This window comes from Artemia franciscana, chromosome 6 (genome assembly GCF_032884065.1).
Source record: "Artemia franciscana chromosome 6, ASM3288406v1, whole genome shotgun sequence".
Taxonomy (NCBI): domain Eukaryota; kingdom Metazoa; phylum Arthropoda; class Branchiopoda; order Anostraca; family Artemiidae; genus Artemia; species Artemia franciscana.
The window spans coordinates 38,464,390-38,487,897 of record NC_088868.1 but is presented as its reverse complement, the minus strand read 5'-3'; the positions used below and the strand labels follow the sequence as shown (position 1 = coordinate 38,487,897).

The 23,508-nt window shown below is 36.0% G+C and overlaps 1 protein-coding gene across 3 annotated transcripts in view; it reads right to left on the bottom strand.

Annotated features, from left to right (window-relative positions):
• Positions 1–23,263, bottom strand: part of LOC136028397 (zinc finger protein 583-like) — a 52,466-nt gene extending 29,203 nt beyond the window's left edge. Inside the window, exons 1-3 of one of the 3 annotated variants that reach the window (XM_065706213.1) lie at positions 23,183–23,263; positions 18,636–18,802; positions 10,473–10,634 (exon numbers count right to left, since the gene is read on the bottom strand). In XM_065706213.1, the coding sequence (XP_065562285.1) occupies positions 10,473–10,634; positions 18,636–18,789 (316 nt within the window). In that variant the 5' untranslated portion in view covers positions 18,790–18,802; positions 23,183–23,263. Of the gene's footprint in view, positions 1–10,472; positions 10,635–18,635; positions 18,803–23,105 lie in introns of all 3 variants that reach the window. The other 2 variants (XM_065706215.1, XM_065706214.1) reach the window with 2 other exon arrangements.
• Positions 23,264–23,508: the final 245 nt, after the last annotated feature.

The following is a 23,508-nucleotide window of genomic DNA, read 5'->3' as shown; positions in this document are numbered from 1 at the left end:
CGAACTACTAAAACACATTTGAAAAAACAGTTGGAGATGAGATACCAGTTCAAAAGAATTCGGAACAAGATTCAAAACACTAATCCCATCAATATCCAAAGATTTTGATTTTAAACCCTTAATACCTTTAACAATAGCCCACTTTTCAACTGGAATCACATGTCTCTGATATAAACGTGACGACAAATTTTTTTCGAGCAAACGTGAGAAACGCTTATGCACTGCATAATTAACTTTCGAAAATATTTTTGAATAATGTTCGATCCAAGATGGACGAGGTATAATATCACTAGAACTTGTATCCGGAAACCTGGCAGAATTTATCACTTTTCGCCACTCACTATTACTTTTCGGAAAAGTTTCACCGGAGTAACGAACGGCACGAAGATGGCGTTTATATTAGAGTTTCGTCTTTTGTTTTAGATCAAACAGAGTACCCGAGAAGCTCGACCACAGGCAGACCAGATTCTTAACCAGAATTTGGCCTTATTCTTGACTTTTTTCAGCCAAGGATCACACTTCCAAATTGGTTTTTGGGTATTCCACCTGACACGGATCAGTGGGACGGCCACATCTTCAGCTTGCTTTATACATAAGATAATGTCACGATAATAGCGATTCAAATCAGCACGAGCATTGTCAATAATAGGGTACACATTTGTGCAAAGAAGATGGATGGGGACACGTACGGTGGACAGTAGAGCTCCAAGTGTAGCAAGGTAAAGAGGCATGTTCGCACTAGACCAATCACGTTTTTCAAACCACTTATGCGACAGTGATGGTTGGTTCGAGTATACGTCAGAAGTAACCGTAATATCAAAATACAGAGGTAAATGATCATAATCTCTCTCATCTTCATCAACATGAACTGCTGAAGTTTGTAATGAATGATAGCAGATACCGTGGTCCAAATTTGAGACAGAACCACTACAGTGGATATATGTAAAACTGAGGTCTTTCGCTAGGACCTTAAATACTGAGGGTAGACACTGAAAAAGCGCTTCCTTTCGTGTCGAGGAAACGGTGATGTCACAGTTTAAGTCGCCTATAAGCACCCACTTGTATCCGAGACGCTCAATACTAGATATGAGAGTCTTTAATTTGTTGCAGGCATTAGCATAACTGGAGAAGGAACAAACAGATCTTCTATCATGGGGCAAATAGGCGTTGATTAGGATCACGTCTGCAAGCCGGATTGCAAGATAGTGTTCAGAGGATTGGTAGCAGCTAGGAGACAAATATCTAGGCAATGATCGCTTAATTATACAGGCAAGACCGGCAGAAGGCCTGCCTCGGGTACGGCGGGCATTCGTGGTGAAAACAGCATGTTGAGAACTTCGCCTTAGAAAGTTTACACTGCAACTTAGGAGCAGGTGTTCTTGTAAGAGAACAACATCATGATTAGCTAGTTTCTCATCAAGGTTTAACACTTTATCCTTTGTCCCATTGATGTTGAAAGAGCACACTGAGACTTTATACTCATTCATGATTGCAAGCGAGAAGGTCGTGGAACTTTGGAATTTGCAAGAGCCTTTAGTTTGGAGCAACGAAAACTGTAAGCAACATGATCTCCACTACAATTTGCACAATTTGGGGTGTTACTGCAAGGTGAGTCACTAGAGTTCATATGGGGACCAGAGCACCGAGAGCATTTGTGGTTTTGATCGGGACATTTTGCGGCAAGGTGGTCAGGTGATTGACATTTCCTGCAGCACCTAGGAATTCGACGATATTCATACACTCGGAATAGTTCATAGCCTATCTTCAGTCCAGATTTAAGGGCCGAGGAAAGAGAGATTTCGTCTTCGAACGTAATTTTCACACAATTTGAGCTCCCAATTCTCATAGCGTCTCGAACACCCCTGCAAGCTTTAAGAGGCGCAAAATCAGGATCTTGTGCAATGCCTTTCATTATGCCGAAAAACTTTTTCTCCACTATTTTTGCTTTACAATCACGAAAAACCGAGCGTGCAGATTTGCAAAAGTCAGCAGCGGCCACGCTATCGATTTTCACAATCAATTTATCACCCGAGGCGCGCACAGTATCAATGCACTCGTGACCAGAAATACAGTCAATTCTTTTCTTCCGTTTAGATACTTTATCAAGATCACGCGGTACATTCGTGATAATAAGAGTGGCTTTGCTTATATCACTACCAATAGCACTGCTTGGGAGGCTGGGGAAATTCAGATCGTAAGTTGACATTTTCTCATTAACTTGCGAAAGAGTCTGTTGAATTTCGCTAAGCTTAGAAGCTATCCTGGAGTAAGCAACTGCTGGAATACAGGGAACTTCGGCTGGGGAACGGATAACAAAGACAGGCATGTCCTCAGAAGCACTCTGATTTTGAAGAAGTTCTAACATGTCTTTCAAATGATTCAGAGCTGCGTTTGAACCCGTGCGCCTTGGATAGGGCTCGGTCAATTTCGGCAGCGAATCCCATAGGATTTTCTTCGATTTGGCAATATCACTTGACTCGAAAAATTCAACAGCAAATTTTAAGATCACTGTAGCTTCGACACCTTTTTCATTATTATACTGCAGAAAGTTCAGAACCGGGGCATAAACAAAGCAGTCCGTATCCATATCAGAGTCCATTTTCATGCAAAAAGTCTGTTAATCCAATTCCGAGTCAAAAACATAACCATGGGGGCAAAACACGTCTTAACTGCACGAAAGCTGAATGGTAGTTGGCTAAATTTCAGAAGCTCGAAATGCCAATAAGCGAGGGAAGCATAGGCTCTTGCTATCTATTCCCCGCAATTTAAGGGAGACACACTCCCGGCAGGTACGACGACGCTTGCTACAGAAAACCTCCCCTCTTCTGCTCGCTTATTAGTAAAAATTTCCAAAAATAATTAATGAGTCTATTTGATTTGATAATTATGACCATGGGATTATCTCTCACTTACTGAAATGCTGGATAATAATTTCACTCAAGGTCACGAACTTTAATCCTTTGCCAGGTATTGCGAAATCTAACTAGCTTCGCAGGGATTAAAATTCACTGAAAAAGCTTACTGGTTTGAAATTTATAATATCCAATTCTAGATAGATGTTTTCACTTTGAAGTACGAAACGAATCTGTATGCACGTGGTATGTTTTGATTTAGTTAAGCTTTCGACTCAACGATTCCTCAGAGGTATATTTCAATATCCTCAGCATTCATTGTACTCATTACAGAAGTAGTAGTTCTAGTGATAGTAGTGGTAATAGTAGTAGTAATTGTGGTAACGATAGAAGTAGAGGTAGTTGTAGTAGCGTGCAAATATTACCCTTTTTGTCAATTGATCATCTCCCTTATAGTTTCCTGAAAGTTCCAAATTAACGGTCATTCCTGAGTTACACCCTTTTGACAACCCATACACTCACGACATTTTTTGATTTAGTTCAATACTCCCCTTAACATTCCCTGAAATATTCATCTTAATTTCCTTCGCATTTTGGAGAAGTAGTTGTCAAATATGCATACATCTTTTCTTAATAACTTACACTATATGTGAACAATGGACAAATTGCCTAGCCAAAAACCCATACCGTGAGACCTCAGGGAGGGTGAGGGGGGTTTGACTTCACCAAACGCATAGTTACTGACATATTAACAATGCTGAAGAAATTAGATGTCTCAAAACTTTGTTTGGATTTCTTTTTTGGGAAATGACAGATGTGCGGGGGGGGGGCCTCTCAAATCACTTTTGACTTTTAAAAAGGGAACTATTACTTCATATTTCAAATCAAATGAGCTCCATTTATACGATCACCACACAGGGCTCAGGTCACAGGGCTACGACCACCACACAGGCCATAGGGCTCAGGGGGGTTGTGTAGTGCCTGGACACTATATAACAGTGCCTGGAGGCACTGTTATATATTCTTTGGACTATTTTGAACTAAATGACTATCTTACAATTACAATCATGTGGCTTTGGCGAAAAGAGGGGTAGTTGGAGGGAAGGGGCAATTCAGGGGGGCAATTTCAATCAGATGACTTTGGTGAAAAGAGGGGTAGTTGGAAGGAACAATCATTTCCCCAAAGACATCCAGTCCGATTTTTGAGATAGCCATTTTGTTGAGCGTGGTTAAAAGGTCCAGTAATTATGTCTGTGAATATTACAACCCTCCTACAGCCCACAAGGCAAGGTTCTTGCTCGCTTTTGATTCTTAAAAGGGAACCAAAACTTCCTATTTTCAACCAAATGAGCCTACTGTAAAGTTTATGCAACCATCCCTTTTATAAAAACTTTGAATACCCCCAGGGCTTAATTTACAACCGTTGCCTCCATGGTCTTGGGGTTTTTCTTAACACCAAAAACCTTGTTATAGAGTCTTCAGGCTAAGTTTAATAAAATGACACTCAAAATTACTTTTGGATGCGTTTCGGTTAAATACAACGTGTGTGGAGGGGGGAGGTAGCTACCCTTTGATCACTTTGTATCTTAAAAAAGGCACTAGAATTTTCGATTACCATTTTAATGAGCCCCCTCCAAAGTTTACAAGATCAAAGTTTCAATAAAAACCTTATATGTTCTAAGGACATAACTTACAAACCTTACCCCGAGGGCAGTAAGGGGGGGGGGGGGTTAATCTTCAAAGATACGATTAGATAGCTTTACCCCACCCCCCTCTTCAAGCACTCCTTCACTTCAATTCGTTTCAATTTGATTCCAGAAGCCTTTCGAGAGACATTGTGTAATCTAAAAATTGGTCATACTTACCATCTTTGATTTACTCGAGTCATCTCCAAGACCACACTCTTGGGAAGCACATCCTCTCTCACACACACACATCTAACAAAATGCAACCAATCTTTTATATTCTTCTTTATGTGATATTCAGAACCAGGTGTATATACCTTTTCCGTTATAAATTCAATCCATAAATAATGACACATTGCAAAAATTGTATTCCTTGTCCTAGGGGCTGTGGGGTTCCCAATTCTAGTAGGGGAACTAAAATTTCCATTTTGTTTTTTGAAAGACTGATGATAGGAATAAAGATCAGCTGAACATGTTTGGAAACATTCCCTGGAATAGTAAAGCAATCTGGTATACCAGTATCGTATTACCATCGTCCCAACTCAAGATATTAGAATTCGTATAATTGACAAGAAAATCATTTGTCAATAGTGAATGGCTAGGTTTCAAGCTTAATGCTTGTGCAGCAGCTGTAATCTTAAGCAGCTGACACTTCCACTGCTTTTCTATTACTTCAAACTAATCAAAACACATAATGTACATCAATCTTACCAAAAGAATGCATCAGCAATATATGAGGATTAGCTTAAATATTTCAAGCTTAATGCTTGTGCAGCAGCTTGTATCTTAAGCAGCTGACAATTCCACTGCTTTTCTATTACTTCAAACTAATCAAAACACATAATGTACATCAATCTTACCAAAAGAATGCATCAGCAATATATGAGGATTAGCTTAAATATTTCAAGCTTAATGCTTGTGCAGCAGCTGTCATCTTAAGCAGCTGACACTTCCACTGCTTTTCTATTACTTCAAACTAATCAAAACACATAATTTACATCAATCTTACCAAAAGAATGCATCAGCAATATATGAGGATTAGCTTAAATATTTCAAGCTTAATGCTTGTGCAGCAGCTGTCATCTTAAGCAGCTGACACTTCCACTGCTTTTCTATTACTTCAAACTAATCAAAACATATAATGTACATCAATCTTACCAAAAAAATGCATCAGCAATATATGAGGATTAGCTTAAATATTTCAAGCTTAATGCTTGTGCAGCAGCTGTCATCTTAAGCAGCTGCACCTTATAGTTTTCGATATTTAAAATTCACGTAAATGAAACTCGCATTAAGTTGGTAACTACTGCTACTACTACTACTAATAATATCTCACTGCAGCACCAAGCCGCCTGAGGCCAACACAGCTACGCACACTCCTCCTCCAACCTAATCTATTTAAAGCCTCCCTCTTTACACCCTCCTAGGAAGTTCCCATTTCCTTTAAATCTTTATTTATGACATCCTCCCAACCCAGACAAGGACGACCTGCTTTCCGTGTAGCCCCAGACGGTTGGCCAAAAAGGACAATCTTCGGTAATCTGTCATCCTTCATCCGTAGAACGTGGCCTAATCAGGTGAAATTGGTTAAAAGCAGGTATTCCCTGTGAACACATAGCCAGCAAAATACAGATGACAAAGTAAAGAGCGAAGAGGACTCTGTGCATTTAAGTCTTTTTTTATTAAAAGGCCCTATGTCCATGATTCTAAGACCAACGATACTGACACTTCCACTGCTTTTCTATTACTTCAAACTAATCAAAACACATAATGTACATCAATCTTACCAAAAGAATGCATCAGCAATATATGAGGATTAGCTTAAATAATAAGTTTAAACTTTCAGAAAAGCTGTGGGGGGTGTCGAACTAACAAAAAGAACCTTTTACATGATACCACTAAATGATACTGATACTTAAAATAAACACTGCGAAAATGAAAATAAAAAACTAAATAATATTTTGTAGCGAAAAATGCTTAATATAAAACAAAGCAATGTCATTTAGATTGAAATATTCCTCTAAAATAAAACTCAGTTAGTGCAGCTTGTTAGCAGTCTCCAGCAGGTTTTCCAGTGTTTTTACTAGAGCTTTTGCTAAAAAAATTCATTTTGTTTCCTTCAGCATGAAAATCTGATTCTTTTGATGTATATTTTAGCATCAAAATTCCGTTTTTTAGAGTTTCGTTTACTATTGAGCCGGGTCAATCCTTACTACAGTTCGTTCCCACGAACTGTTTGATATTACACTAAGTTCAATCTCGTTTTCATAATGCGGATGTCTTATCTGATCAAAAAGTTCGTGGTAACGAACTGTAGTAAGGAGCGACCCGGCTCAATAGTAAACGAAACTCTAAAAAACGGAATTTTGATGCTAAGAAATACATCAGAAGAATCGAATTTTTATGCTGATGCTAAATATATAAGTTTCATCAAATTTAGTCTTTCTCATCAAAAGTTACAAGCCTGAGAAAATTTGCCTTATTTTGGAAAATAGGGGGAAACACCCCCTAAAAGTCATAAAATCTTAACGAAAATCTCACCATCGCATTTGGCGTATCAGAGAACCCTGGAGCAAAAATTTCAAGCTCCTATCTACAAAAATGTGGAATTTCCTATTTTTTGCCAGAAGACAAATCACGGATGCGTGTTTTTTTTCCAGGGGTCATCGTATTGACCAAGTGGTCCTAGAATGTTGCAAGAGGGCTCATTCTAACGGAAATGAAAAGTTCTAGTGCCCTTTTTAAGTGACCAAAAAAATTGGAGGGCACCTAGGCCCCCTCCCACCCTCATTTTTTCCCAAAGTCAACGGATCAAAATTTTGAGATAGCCATTTTGTTCCGCGTACTCGAAAACCATGATAACTATGTCTTTGGGAATGACTTACTCCCCCAAAATCCCTGGGGGTGGGGCTGCAAGTTACAAACTTTGACCAGTGTTTACATATAGTAATGGTTATTGGGGAGTGTACAGATGTTTCAGGGGGATTTTTTTGGTTTGAGGGGAAAGGGCTATGTGGACGGATCTTTCCTTGGAGGAATATGTCATGGGGAAGAAAAATTCAATGAAAAGGGTACAGGATTTTCTAGCATTACTATAGAAAACAATGAAAAAATAAACATGAAAAGTTTTTTCAATTGAAAGTAAGGAGTAGCATTGAAACTTAAAACGAACAGAGATTATTACGCACATGAGGGGTTCTAAAAATACTTTAGCATAAAGAGCGAGGTATTTAGGAGGAGATAAATACCTCGCTCTTTATGCTTAAGTATTTTTAGTAATTTCAACTATTTATTCTACTGCCTTTCCGATTCAGGGATCATTCTTAAAGAATTGGGACAAAACTTACGATTTAGTGTAAAGAGCGAGGTATTAACGAAGGTACAAACCTCCTCTTATACGTAATAAAAATATAAGAATATAAAAGTTTGTTACGTAAGTTAATTCTTAAGTTACGTATATTTTTTACTAATAAAAACGTTAGTTAAAAATTAAAAGTTCTAGTTGCCTTTTTAAGTAACCAAAAAATGGGAGGGCAACTAGGCCTCCTTCTCCACCCCTTATTTCTCAAAATCGTCTGATGAAAACTAAGAGAAAGCCATTTAGCCAAAAAAAGAATTAATATACAAATTTCATTTTAATAATTTATGTGCGGAGAGCCAAAATCAAACATACATTAATTCAAAACGTTCAAAAATTAAATATACAAAAAACAGTTTTTTTTTACTGTAAGTAAGGAGCGACATTAAAACTTAAAACGAACAGAAATTACTCCGTATATGAAATGGGCTGTCCCCTCCGCAATCCCTCGCTCTTTACGCTAAGTTTGACCCTTTGCCACAATTCCACTTTTTTAAACAATTAAATAAAAAAAACAAGTTTTTTTAATTGAAAGTAAGGAGCAACATTAAAACTTAAAACGAACAGAAATTACTCCGTATATGAAAGGGGCTTTTCTTCCTCAACGCCTCCCAATGTACGCTAAAGTTTGACTCTTTCTCTTAGCTCTACTTTTTAAAAAAGGAAAAAACTTTAGCGTAAAGAGCGGGCGTTGAGGAAGAAAAGCCCCTTTCATATATGGAGTAATTTCTGTTCGTTTTAAGTTTTAATGTCGCTCCTTACTTTCATTTAAAAAAACTTTTTTTAATTTAATTTCTGGACGTTTTTTAATTCATGCATGTTTTGATCTTGGCTCTCCACACATAAATAATTAAAACGAAATTTGCATGTTAATTTTCTTTTTGGCTAAATGGCTTTCTCATAGTTTTAATCGGAAAATTTTGAGAAAAAAGGAGAGAGGGAGGAAGCCTAGCTGCCCTCTAATTTTTTGATTACTTAAAAAGGCAATTAGAACTTTTAATTGTTTTACGAACATTTTCATTAGTAAAAAATATACGTAATTTACGAATTAACTTACGCAACGAACTTCTATATTCGTATATTTTTATTGCGTATATGAGGGAGTTCACCCATCGTCAATGCCTCGCTCTTTACACTAAAGCTTAAATTCTGTCCCAATTCCTTAAGAACGACCCTTGAATCACAAAGGCCGTAGAATAAATAGTTGAAATTACTAAAAATACTTTCGCGTAAAGATCGAGGTATTACGAGGAGGTATACTCCTCATATTCGCAATAACTTCTCCTCGTTTTAAGTTTTAATGCTGCTCCTCACTTTCGGTAGAAAAAACTTCTCATATTTAATTTTTCCTTGTTTTTTTAAATAATGCAAAAAAATCCTGCGCCCCCTTCATTGAAAGTCTCTTCCCCCATGAGAAGTTTTTCCATGGAAAGATCCTCCTGCGTGACCCCCCTACCTCAACTATCCCTCCCAAACCAAAAAAAAATCCCCTGAAAACGTCCATACACTTCCCAGTAACCATTACTATATGTAAACACAGGTCAAAGTTTGTAACTTGCAACCCTTCCTAGGGAGACTGCGGGGTAGTAAGTCGTCCCAAAAGACATAGTTATTAGTTTTTTTTTTACTATGGTGAATAAAATGGCTATCTCAGAATTGATCCGGTGACTTTTGGGAAAAATGAGCGTGGGAGCCTAGGTGCCCTCCAATTTTTTTGGTCACTTGAAAAGGGCACTAGAACTTTTAATTTCCGTTACAATGAGTCCTCCCGCGACATTCTAGGACGACTGGGTCGATACGATCACCCCTGGAAAAAAAACAAATAAACACGCATCCGTGATTTGTCTTCTGGCAAAAAATGCGAAATTCCACATTTTTGTAGATAGAGGCTTGAAACTTCCACAATAAGGCTCTCTGATACGCTGAATCTGATGGTGCGATTATCGTTAAGATTGCATGACTTTTACGGGGTGTTTCCCCTATTTTCTTAGATGAGGCAAATTTTCTCAGGCTTGTAACTTTTGATAGGTCAGACTAATCTTGATGAAAGTTATATATTTGAAATCAGCAATAAAATGCAATTTTTTATGTAGCTATTGGTATCAAAATTCCATTTTTTAGAGTTTTGGTTACTATTGAGCCGGGTCGCTCCTTACTACAATTCGTTACCACGAACTGTTTGATTAAAAGCTTTAGCGTAAAGAGGGAGGGATTGCGGAGGGGACAACCCATTTCGTATACGGAGTAATTTCTGTTCGTTTTAAGTTTTAATGTCGCTCCTTACTTTCAGTTAAAAAAACTAGTTTTTTTTTATTTAATTAAATGAGAAGGGAACAGGGGAGTTGAAGAGCGAGATGCCCACTGTTTCCTTCTAAGCTGTATACTAACTTCACTTTCTTTATTTTTTCAATTAATGTTAATTCTAATCGAAATTCCGAGAAAAGGTAACGATAAAAAAAACCTACTTTTACTTCTATATTTTTTTCTTTTTTTAATGAAGAATGAACAGAGGTAAACAAATCAGGAAAAAAACACAAAAAAATAGAAAATGTAAATAAAACAACTCTCAAATAGTACCTTTATTATGGCCAAGAGATATACTAGTCTCAGGAAAGTCAAGGTCAATCTTCAATTGTGTCAAAATGGCTGCAGAATTCAGTTCCTGTTTAACTGGCAAATCAGAGAATTTTAATTGGTTCAGTTCTTCATCGTTCGCTGTCGTTTTCCCTTCTTCTAATTCTAAAGAAAAATGGTAGAAAGTAGAAAGAATATTCTTATATAATCGGCTGTTCTCGCATAGTTCCGATACAGCATTATGATAAATTCTATTCACATAGTACCTTTTGTTATATCATATTTCAGTATCCCCTTCAGCGCTACCTGAAAGTTTCAATACCCTTTGCGGCCCTTGACATATAATAGATGCACCATTTTGAAAACCTGGATGCATACAGTATCCTCTGATCTAGTTCAAAATCTCCCTCATCATTCCCTTAATGTTTGAAATTAGTACCCTTAGCTGAACCTGAGAGATTGCAGATACACCAATTTGACGAACTGGACAAACATGTTTTTTTTTATATTTTATTTAGTTCACCATTCCTTAGAAGTTTCAACTTAAAAAAACCCTTAGCGGCTACGGTTTATTTTTTATTTGGCTTGTTCAATAGCCCTTTTAAAATTTACTGAAAGTTTCAACGTGATATCCTTAGCTATTCTTGAGCTATAGCTCAAACACATTTTGACAAGATCACATTGAGCATCATTTAACTTAATTCTACACGCTCTCAAAATTCCAGGAATCTTTCTACCCTAAACTGTTTCTTACATAGCGCAGACATGCCGTTTTAAAAAGCCGGATTCTTATTTGTTTCAAGATCATTCTAAACAATTTTCGGAAGTTTAAGTTGATACTCCAAGCTGTTCTTGAGAAGTTGCAGATAAGCAATTTCAAACACTTGGCAGCATACACTGCCTTCACTGCTTTCTTGCTACTTCATCGTGCACAAATTATACGGCGCATAGGACACAATAGAACAAAAATACTATTTCTGTCTGGACAAGCAACATAATTGTGTATTCCCTACAGGAGATAAACGCGGAATCTTGATATCCCCTTGTTCCACCCTCCTTTTGTCCAAAAGGGGCAAAAATGTCATTAGCTATCCGCCAAGTCGTCTCCAATAAGCAAAATCTCCAAGTCAAGATTTGAAGTTAGATCACCCACCCCCCTTAGCGTAGCCTTTCTAGCTTTTCCTCAAAGTTTCAACTCGATCCCTCAAGCCATCCCAGGGATTATGTGACAAATCTATACAATATTTACACAAACGACATCTTTTGATTGTCTCGGGTTCATTTTCAGCCTCATCTCACATGCTGTTCTTCAAAGGTCAAATACTAAAGTAAAAACTTAAAAGTTAGCTCGGCCCCTCTCCCTTAACAAGACTCCGTACACGATTGGTCTCATATATCGTCTTTGATTGACTCAAGTGCTTCCCAAGAGTATGTTTTTGGGAGAGCACTCAGAATCTCAGTCTAGCCACTAATCCACAAAAGCTTCAACGAAAAACAGCAAATTAGGAACAAGCTTTTGGCTCATGCCCCTCTACCCCAACACACATATCAAACAAAATACACTACTTTCTCAGAAAAAACAATCTATAAGATTCTTTACGTAAATAATTGTAAATTTTACAAGTTACAATCCTTGTCTTGAGGGAGGGGGCTTAGGCTCCTCAACCCCACACACATATCCAAGAAAATACACTACTTTATAACAAAAAACGATCTCTGAGATTGTTTATATAAAATAACTGTAAATTATACAAGTTACAATCCTTATACCAGGGGGGGGGGCTACAATTTCCATTTCTATTTTTGGAAGACTGCAGATAGATTTTAGAATTAATTTAAAATTAATTCTATCCGTTTTAAGTTTTAATGTCGCTTCTTACTTTCAGTTTTAAAAAAAAATGCTTTTTTATTTAATTTCTGAACGTTTTTCAACTAATTTAGATTCGAAATTAGATGATTGTATATTGTACAAGAAAAATTAAAACAAATTTGCATATTAATTTTGGCAGATTTATTCTGTATATGAAGAGTCCCCCCCCTCAATACCTTGCTCTTTACGCTAAAGCTGTTAGCACTTTTAAAAAGCTTCCTATTCTAATTAAATGGCCCCTACGTTTCAGTAGCCTTTTATTTGTAAATTGGGACAAACAGTCAAGCTTTAGTGTAAAGAGGAAGGTATTGAGGAGGGGGAAACCCATCATATAAGGAATAGTTTCTGTTCGGTTTTCGAACAATGCTGGTAAATCTAGCTCACCGCCTATGAAATATACCCCTCCCTCTCACAGAAAACTCCTCCATGGAAATTTCATCCAGCCTATGGTGCCCTCCTCCCCCAGACAAATTCCTTCCAGACAGTTTCATCCTCAATGAGAATCCCCCCATCCCCGTTAAATTACTTCCGGACGATTCAGCCTGAAACATTCTTCTTAGCATTCTTTCATTTGAATAGAACTTTACTCTAATCGATTTCTCGATAATTCCAGAAATGCCCCTTCCATGGAAATTATTTCCCAAAAATCAAAACACACGGAAAATAGCCCCCGGATATTTCCCCCGGAACATCTTCACATGAAAAATTTGGCAAAGAGAATGTAACACAATTAAAAAGAATTTCATATAGTAATTCTGTTAAGTGTAACATTTCCCCTGGAAATTCCCCCCCCCAATATATTTTCCTTCCCAAGGAAGATTCTACCTATAGAAATCCACCCAAAGGACAACCCCCCTCCAAAAAATGTGTATATACTTTCCAATAACAAATACTATGCAGTAAGTAAATGGGCAAATTTCATAACTTACAAGCGTCTTCCCACGGACTATGGGGGGAGGAGGGTCATTTTACACTTAGAAACATAGTTATTTGATCTATTAACGGTATTGAACAAAATAGTTATCTCAAAATTTTGATCAGATAACTTTAGGAGGAAAATGGGCGTATGAGGGGGCACAGTTCCCCTTCAATCTTTTTGGTCACTTAAAAAGGACACTAGAGCTTTTAATTTCCGTCCAGATGCACTCTCTCTCGATCTCCTAGTATAATTATTTCAATATGATCACCCCTGAAAAAAAAACAACAACAAATAACACGCATCCGTGATCAATCTTCTGGCAAAAATAGCAAAACTCTACATTTTTGCAGATAGGAGCTTGATACTACTACAGTAAGGACAATATTATGAAACGATTTTCATTGAGATTCCTTGAATTTTAGGGGTGTTTTCTCCTATTTGAAAAACCACGCAAATTTTCTCATGCTCGTAACTTTTGATGGACAGCACTAAACTCCATGAATCTAATATATTTGGAATTAGCATTATAAGCAGATTCTTTCGATGTATCTATTATTATTAAAGTTCCGTTTTTAGAGTTTCGGTTACTATTGAGCCGAATCGCTCATAAATTGCAGGTTTTGTCTATTTATTTAATTTCTTATCTTTTTTCAAATAGTATCGGTAAATCTGGCACACCCTCAATGACCCCCCCTGCCCCCACTGAAAAACTTCTTCTTGGAAATTTCATCCAACGTAAAGTGCCACCCCCTCCTGTTAAAATCCCTCCAGGCAGTTCCATCTTCACGGAAAATCACCCGTTCCGTAAAATGTCTTGCAGACAATTCAGCCTAAAGAAATTCTTCTTAACATACTTTCATTTCAAAAAAGACATGTCAATCACTCTGGAAATGTCCCTTTCCGAGAAAATTTTTTCATGAAAAAAAAAACACACGGAACATATTCCCCGCATAATTCCCGCGGAACATATCCACGTGCAAAATCAAGTTAGAAAAGAGAATGTAAAATAATTAAAAAGAATTTCTTACTGGAATTCTGTCAAATCACCCCAATGAGAGATTTCCCCTGGAAAGCTTTCTCCCCAAAGATCCCTCCTACGGAAATCCACCCTAAGCAAATAATTCCCCCATTAAAAGATGTCTGTATGCTTCCCAATAATAAATACTATACGTAAACAATGGGCGAACTTCATAGCTTACAGAACTCTTCCCACGGACTAGGAGGGGCGAATTTATCTATAAAAAAAATTATTTGATCTTTCAACTATACTAAACAAAATGGCTATCTCAAAATTCTGACCAGATAAATTTGGGGAAAAAGAGGCGTGGGAGGGGGTCTAGGTGCCCTCCAATCTCCTTGTTTACTCAAAAAGGGGACTGGAACTTTTAGCTTCCGTCCGAATGCACCCTCTCCTGATCTTGTAGGACCATTATTTCGATACAATCACCCCTGGGGAAAATAAACAAACAAACACGCATTTGTGACATGTCTTCTGGCGAAAATAGCAAAATTCCACTTTTTTTTACATATGAGCTTGAAACTTGTATGTAGGTACAAGTTCTGGTACGCTGAATCAGACGGTGTCATTTTCTTTTAGATTCCTTGAATTTTGGGTGGTGTTTCCCCTATTTAAAATAAGACGAATTTTCTGAGACGCGTAACTTTTGATGTGTAGCGATGAACTTCTGATTCTCTTGATGTATCTATTTATATCGAAATTCCGTTTTTTGGAGTTTAAGAAACTATATTGATCCGAGTCGCTCCTTTTTACAGTCAGTTACCACCAACTGTTTGATGGTTGCAGTGAAAACTAAAAGTCTTCATAAAATGTGCCCGTAAAATACAGAAAAATACGTCAAACACATAAAACGGGTAAAATACCAATTTTACACGGATCCATGAAATACCAAAACTTCCACCATTAGCAACTTTCTAGTGCTGTAACTGGTAAAATTGGTCATAGTAAAACTGGATATTTTACCGTAATTTTACGAACCCCCGTAAAACTAGTATTTTAAGTCAGAGGCGCCATTGGGGGGGGGGGTCAGGGGTGGGCAAAAGCCCACCCCAGATTTTCCAAGGGGCCCAAGCTTCCACCACAGAGGGCCCTTTGCTGGCCACAATAATCCATTCTGTCCAGTTGATTTGAAATTACTGCACGCCTATTAACCAAAGAGCGTACTTGACGACCCTTGGGGTAATTACGCTTTTTGCTATTAATCATTATAAACTTTGAAAGTAGGTAAGATATATAATAAAATTCTCGAGTTCTGTCAAATGCCCATTTCCTAGATGATTACGCGACACGAAGTGAGTCGGGGGGGGGAAGATGGAGTTCATGCCCACCCCAAGATTTAGTCCAAATGGCGCCTCTGTTTTAAGTATTTTAGCGGTATCTTGCATATATTAGTGACAAATTTTACGAGGGTTTGGAATTTTCACAGTATAAAAGCGCGAAGAGGCTGACAGTAACAGGTTTGGATATTTTGTTCTGCGTATAGCTGTATTACCTGGTTTACAAGGCCGTCTATCTGGAGGCCGTACATCATATTATAAGGCCGTACATCACTCTCTTGTTATCAGAATGATAAAGTCTGTTATAGTGCAAGTAACTATAATTTCTAAATGGCAAAACATTAGCTGAAATAAAATTATATTAGTTCTGTGAAATGTTAGACAGAAAGGGCTACAAGCAGGGACGAAATTATGACAAACAAGAACAAAAATTATAAAATAAAAAGCCGAGAACAAGAAAAACGGGAGTATTATCAGCCAGTGGAAAGAAAAGAAGCAAAAATGACAGAAGCAGATATTTCGTCAAGGATTACCGCCCAGCCTTCTTCAGTGCTCAAAATAAAAGAAGAAAAGTAACCTTTTGAGGTAACTCTTAACAGAGCAGAAAAAAGCTCAAATCAAAGAAGCCAAATCAGAATAAATCAGACTATTAATCAATTAGATTGGGCAAGAAATGTCTGCTTAGTGATTGACTGAGCTTGTCTACTGACCTAATTTTTATTAAAAGTGTGGTTAGATGATCTTAATTTAAGCTGAAGAAAAAGTTATTGTAAATTGGGTTTACAGGAATATCTCCGCAATCTCTATTTAAAGCAATGTCTCTGTTTATGTATTTTTAATTTCATTTTTAACGCATTTTTTTTTTTAAATTTACATTCCCTTCCAAAAGACTGTGGGAAGCCATTTGCTCCAGATATATTTAAGTTGCCTCATCAAAAAGAACTGAATGATCTGGATTTTCAACAATATATAAAGTCTACTCAGAATCAATATCCTCTGTTTTGTTTTAAATCTTACACCCCAAAAAATTTGTGTTATCATGCCGCCGTTCCACTGGGATCCAGCATTTACCCCCCCCCCCCCCCGGAAAATTCAGTATCTTCATTAGAAAGGAAATTGAAATTTCTTCTCCCCTGTTTAAGTGAGATACAATTGTACAGCATTACCTTTTATAAAGACCCATAATGGTTTAAAGTATTAAAGTTTGTTCATTTATTTTTCCCAGAGGCACATTATGTGGAAGGGGTGGTCGAAGACTTCGGATGGGCCCTAACAAATGGAAAACAAAAGTTCAACACCCCGTTTTCTAAGATTTAGCCAAGTTTTCAAGCAATTGCTACCGAATGAATTGTTACTAACTATAGTGTATTTAAGAAAAAAAAATTCGAAAAGACAAGGTTTTCAAAAAGTAAAGAGCTCCCCTAAGCCAAGAATGGACAGATATTTAATCAAACAATCTTCCAAGCGTAAAACTACCACAAATCAATATCAATAAATAGATGAAGTTAAAACGAGTTTTATATTTTTCTTCAGTTTCTTTGAGGCTTAGAAGATTACTTCGGCTGTAGGTCAATCAGAACTAATGTCAAGCAAGAACAGTGGTTTTACTGGGATTCTAAGTTCTTCAGGTGGTGGTGAACAGCTTTTTTTTATGTGTAGTGCCCATGCTTCCTTGACAGCTTTTGGGTCTCCCACTGGATTTCAAGAATCGCCTTTTGGTGGTCCTTCAGGGTTGGAATCATTGCCAAAAATGTATTCTTTAACCTTATACAAGGAGTAGCTATCTATTTTTTAACAGTTTCTTCGACTTCAGAAACTTTCCAGTCCAGGTATTGAAGTTTATCGAATCTAGCGCTTTTCTTCACCGCTTTATCAATGATTTTGTATGGTTGGCTCCTGTAGACTGCTTGGGGGTCCTTCTTTAATTCTTTTCACTGGTTGATCAGTGCAAGTTTTGTTGGAGAACCATTCATCCTTAGAACTTTTTCTAAGTCCAAGCGTTGAACATACTACCAAATTGTGACCAATTCGAAATTAACATGAGTAGGGCTGATAAGCCCAATGTCTTCTCAAGACAAGAACATCATTTGCGCTTTACTGAAAAAAAAAACAACAAACAAAGAAAAAAACAACAAATGACCGTGGATTGTCAGTTTAATTAACCTAAACTGACATTTGTTTCCTTAAGGTTTTGATAATTTGTATTTATGAAAATAAGAAAGGTGAAAACATTTCAAACGTACTTTGTTTTCAGCAAAGCGCAAATTGTGTTTTAGTAATAAGAAGGCATTGGTGTTATCAGCCATACTGATGTTGATTTTTTGCTCGTTTTGAGTTTGACTCAGCTATTTATTGCAATTTCTGTTTGTTTTGAGTTTCATTTACTTATTGAAAGACATATAGGTAGTTTTACGCTTGAAAGATTATTTGACTTAATTTCTGCTCATTCTTGGCTTAATGGAGCTGTTTACTTTTCTTCAAAAAACTTGTCTTGTGGAATTTTTTTTTTATATCAACTTCTGTTCGTTTTTTATTGACATATTCTTTTTCATGGAAAAAATAATATTGCATATATTTTCAGTTTCTTTTTCCATACGAATCCATAGTATGGGTTGCTTTTTGTAGAAAAACTTTTTCAACAATTTTTAATCCTGACACAAACAGTATAATTCTTAATCAGGAACTACAAGAACTAATATAATTTTAATCAGGCAAAAATCAGGCACTGTCCAAGTACTGGGCCATTATTCTAGGCCCAAAAATAACCATAGGGATAAACTAGACTGTTCATTAAATTGATGAAACCTTATATGAGGGGGCATTACCTTTTTCACAGCCAAGAAAATTGAAATCACTAAAAAATTTCATTGAAACCAGGAAGTGATGCTTAAAAAGAAATGCTCAACTGCTTTTGCATCTACAGGACAACTCTAAAACACTAATTCCACCCATGTTTCTTACAAAGTATTATATTATACCTTATTTGACCAATTTTACTTGCCAAGCTTTTATTTTACAGTAACTTTAAAACACTAGGCTAGTGTTAACAAGACTAGGCTAGTTTTAACACAAATAAACATACCTTCATTATTGCCATTGACTATGTTAGTTTCATTAAAATCAGGATCTACCTTCACCTGTGTAGAAATACAGGAGGGAAAGACCATAGAAACATCTTCAAATTTTGGTGACAAAGCTGAAGTTGGCTCAAATGAACTAACATTTTCAGTTGCCATTTTCCTTCAAATTCTAAAATCAAAGAAAAAAAATATCATTTTGAGAAATTCTCTAAAATAGCCCAATGCATAATCAGACAACAAAAGAAGACACCATTCAAGGAGACAGGGCCTAAAGATGTGGATGTTATGAACACACACAATACTAAATAATACTATAATTCTCTGTTATCCTAAGTCCTGCACCAGAAGGAAATCCTATCTATTAAAAAAAAAAAAAAAAAAAAAAAATAAAAAAAAAAAAAAAAAAAAAAAAAAAAAAAAAAATTGCGTAGACAAAATTATAAGTCACTTTACTTCTCTATTTATAGATATAACAATGAATCATAGGATTACAGGACCATCCGAAAGCATAAAAAAATATTCAAAAAAAATAAAAATAAACCCTATGTAGATGCATCAGAGTGTAGCTTAACCAACAAAACTTGGACTTGGTTCAAGTAATTTTGATAAATTTAAGAGGTGAAAACACGTCAATACTACGATAGTAACAATAGACTCAAATAAAAAATAAAATATTTTATGAGTTTTATACTTTAGGGAGTGCCTTAATTACCAAAACTTGAAGCTTGTAACCATACTTTTTTGCATTTTTCTTAATTGTCAATTGAAGACCATACTATTCAAGCGTGAGCTAAAATACAGTGGTCAAACTTAGCAAGGATTTTATCATTTTAAGTTATCATATAATAATAATCATAGTTATTATGGTCATATTCATACATTACTTCAGATCATAAAAATAAGTGGCTTTTTATGCATCAGAGATGTTTTATCAATAAATCTAACATCTTATCTAGAACTTTGCATCTTCATCTGATTGTATGGTATGTTACCAAGCCTAGCTCAAAACCTAACTTTCCTTATCTTTGGCTAGCTATGTGAGTTAAGTGAAATATTAAGGACAAGTGATGGAGTAATGCATTCACAGTGAGCAGATAAATATTACAAAATCAAATACCCTACAAATACCATCCCTCAAGGTAATTTCAGAGATTAATAAAGGACAGTAATGACCTGCACCCAGCAATACCACTCCTCCCCTAAAATAATTAAACAATATAATGAAAAAAGAAATCATCAATGCAACAGCACAAACACATAAAAAAAGACAGAAGGAGAAAAGGAAGACTGTTTTCCTACATTAGTAATTAATATAGATTAGTACTCAAATGAAGCCTTACAACTACATAGGTCAAACAGCATAGCCATACACAATCAACCATAAAGAATAATCCATGGACAGGCAGTCATGTTGTAAGTAAGTATAAGTCGTCATAAGTTACATAGAAGGCTCACTGCACTCATCAAAAATCAGGGACAAGAATGGTGATGTCAGTACACCCCTGGTTTGAGCAAGAGGGCATAAACTTAACACCTACATGAAACTGTTATAGTCTTTCAGGCTATATTGTTTATACAACAGGAAGCAAAGAGATGGGTCAAAATGGAAACAAATGTCAAATAAGAACATTATTTGAAATGAACTAATAATGTAGATAGTAATGGAAGGAAAAACAATAATCTAACTAATAGGAACAAGCTGCATCTACAAATTCTTAATTTCACAATTTTAGTAGACTGTTCATTCTCATAATTACCATAACAACAAACCACAAGTCTGAGGCTATAAAGAGTGAGTGGATTACAAGAGGTATCTTAGATCAGTAAGGTTTGTGGGATGGGTTTCTATGCAAAAAAGAGTGAATAGTGTAAAGTGATTAATTCTGAAAGTTTGAAAATGATTATTCTTAGAGTGGTACCAAAACAACATCTATCTGGTGAAAGCATTATTCTTTTATTTATTTTGGTTGTTAAGTATTCCATGCATGCTATGTATTCTTTTCTTATTGCACCTTTTTTCTCTATCTGTATTTCACAATGGCATGCAATTCTCAGTAAGTGTTCAACTGTATATAGTGGTATAAAGAATTTAAAATCTGATTTATAGATGGGATACCCAAAGTTAACCTTTTGCAAAGTTGCCTGACATTTGTTTTTCACTTAAAATTACTTTTTCAGATGTGTATATACACAGGATAGGTTTTTTAGGATAGATAGCTGAGATAAAGTGTAACATATGGACCAGCAACCCCCCTCCCCCCTTTCAGAACTCAAAACCAAATCTCTCATTCGTTCACTTTAGAAGGTTTTAAAATAAGAATCTCTTATACATATAAAGATTTTAAAGTGTAAATTCATTATTCCATAGGATTTGTGCTTTTGGCACAAGTTTTATAGCAAACCAAAAATGATACTTTTTACCTTTGGTACAAATCTTACTGCAAGCAAAAAAATGATACTTTTTAGACAACCAAAATTAGATTCAAACTTTTGAATAAAGCCAATTAGAAACCAGATTTCTATTTCTGGTCTGGTCAATAAACTGGAGGTGAAAACCCTCGTTGTAATAAATCTTTGCAAGGAAGTTAGGCCATATGTTGTATAATCAAAAGAAGAGTTGTATCGCAACATTTCTGAGGTCAGTCAACCCAGTGCTTAATTTAGAAATCCGGGTTGATTCAGGATATATAAGGTGAACCAAAAGTTAGGAGTGTAATTCAGTTTTTTTGTAGTCACTCTTTGATGCACATTATACTGCTATCTTTCATTGGAGTCATTTTACCTGAAGTTGTATATGAAGTAAGAAAATAAAATTATTGTCAATAATTGTGTTTGTCTTTGAGTCAAGGTACCAGGTACAGTTCCTATTGTCTACTGGATCATTCCCAAGGGAATCTGCCCAACTTGGGAGACCTGAATGTCATGATAATGATTTTGTCTCCATAGTTATAGGGACTTGTTAATAGAACCCTCTCAATCTATGTCCCTTAACTATAAAGCTCCCATACCACAATCCAACTTAACTTTATAAGAAACCACTTAACTTTATAAGAACCCCCTCCCCCCCCCATAACAAAGGGTAAAATTCTAGTTAATTGACTTCTTGCTATCTTGGAAAGGGTTTATGTTAGGAAAATGAAACTTTCAGGGATGAGTCTACAGGCTGAAGTATGTTCCGGGAAGGTATTTTGAATTACCCACCTCCACTCCTTCTCTCTCTAGAGGGCCCTGAAATTTGCCTACATGAGAGGTCTATACCTATTGAAATTTTGACAAAACAACATTTTACCTTAATTTTCAGTTACTGGTTGCTTTCTCTCTGCCTTTAGTTCTGAAAAATGCAATTCTTGTTATTTGAGTAGAATTTTGAGCCATATCAATGTTTTTTTTTTCAAAATTTAAGAAATGTATTTGCATATCTTAAAAACCTTATAAAATGGAATTGAGCTAAATTTTGAAGCTGAAAACAATTTTGTTTTACTTCAATTAAGCAGAAGATCTATTTTGCAAGGTTTCACTTTTATAACACACATATTTTTAAAGGTCATCAAAGGTCAAAGCCCTCTAGAGGGAGAAGGAGCGGGGGTAGTTGCTTCAAAATACCTTCCTGGGACATACTTTAGTCTGTAGATTCATCCCTGAAAGTTTCATTTTCCTAACCTGGACCCTTTCCAAGATAGCAAGAAGTCAATTAACTAGAATTTTACCAAGATAAAAGCAAATAACAAACAAGCTAAAGTTCCTATTTTAGTGGAACTTAAATGTCAGATCATCAATTTGATTAGCCTATGTTTCTTAATAAAAAATCTAGCCTATAAAACAAAATAAAAATGTGTCTAACAGTAATGATAAGATAGATATGTCTACAACTTCAGGAGTCTGTGAAGCAGCAGTATTTCACAGAAATGAAGGGGGTTGGTAATTATATTTCAAAATCTAGGTGACAATTTTTTTTTGTTTCTAATCATAATACATGAAAATCAGGTAGGGTTTACTGGAAATGGAAAAAAGACTAACTTCAAAAATTCTAGGTGGCTCTATTACTTCCTATCCGGAAAGGCAACCTTAAGCCTAACCCACAAAACTGACCAGTTCACCTTTATGGAGCTAAATCAATGTGTCTTCCAAAAAGAACAAAGAGTACTGATCTACAAAATAGACTATTTTCACTATACAAAAGATACCTATGAAGAGGGTATACACACTTCTTGGACTTGTATAGAAGTAAAGGTTATAATTATTTGTTGTTGGTTTAATTGCATGGAGCTTCCAGAATTTCTTCTCTATACTCCAGGATCCTTTTCCTGTTTATTCTTCAACCTAGAAAAACCAAAAACAAAAAATTCTAGATGAGTTTTACATTGACCCATCTTCACAATCATGCTTTGTCATACTGATTAAACTAGGCCTACTACACTCAAACTGACAATTAATCTAATACCCTTTCAAAAACCATATACTATCAACGTTACCAATTTTAAATTCAAAATTTATAATAGTCAAAAATTCAGTCAAGGTCTTCTGCTTCTTATAAACTTTACAAACTTACAGTTTACAAACTTTACAAACTCGTTGTAAACTTTACAAACTTAATGCTATTTTTTTCTTCATTGCCGCCAGAGGCAAGGTTGCCAGACATTCGATAGAAAACTGGCCTACATCGGCGTAATCAAACAGTTCGTGGTAACGAACTGTAGTAAGGAGCGACCCGGCTCAATAGTAACCAAAACTCTAAAAAATTGAATTTTGATATCAATAGCTCCATCAAAAGAATCGCATTTTAATGCTGATTTTAAATATATAAGTTTAATCAAGTTTAATCTTACCCATCAAAAGTTACGAGCCTGAGAAAATTTGCCTTATTTAAGAAAATAG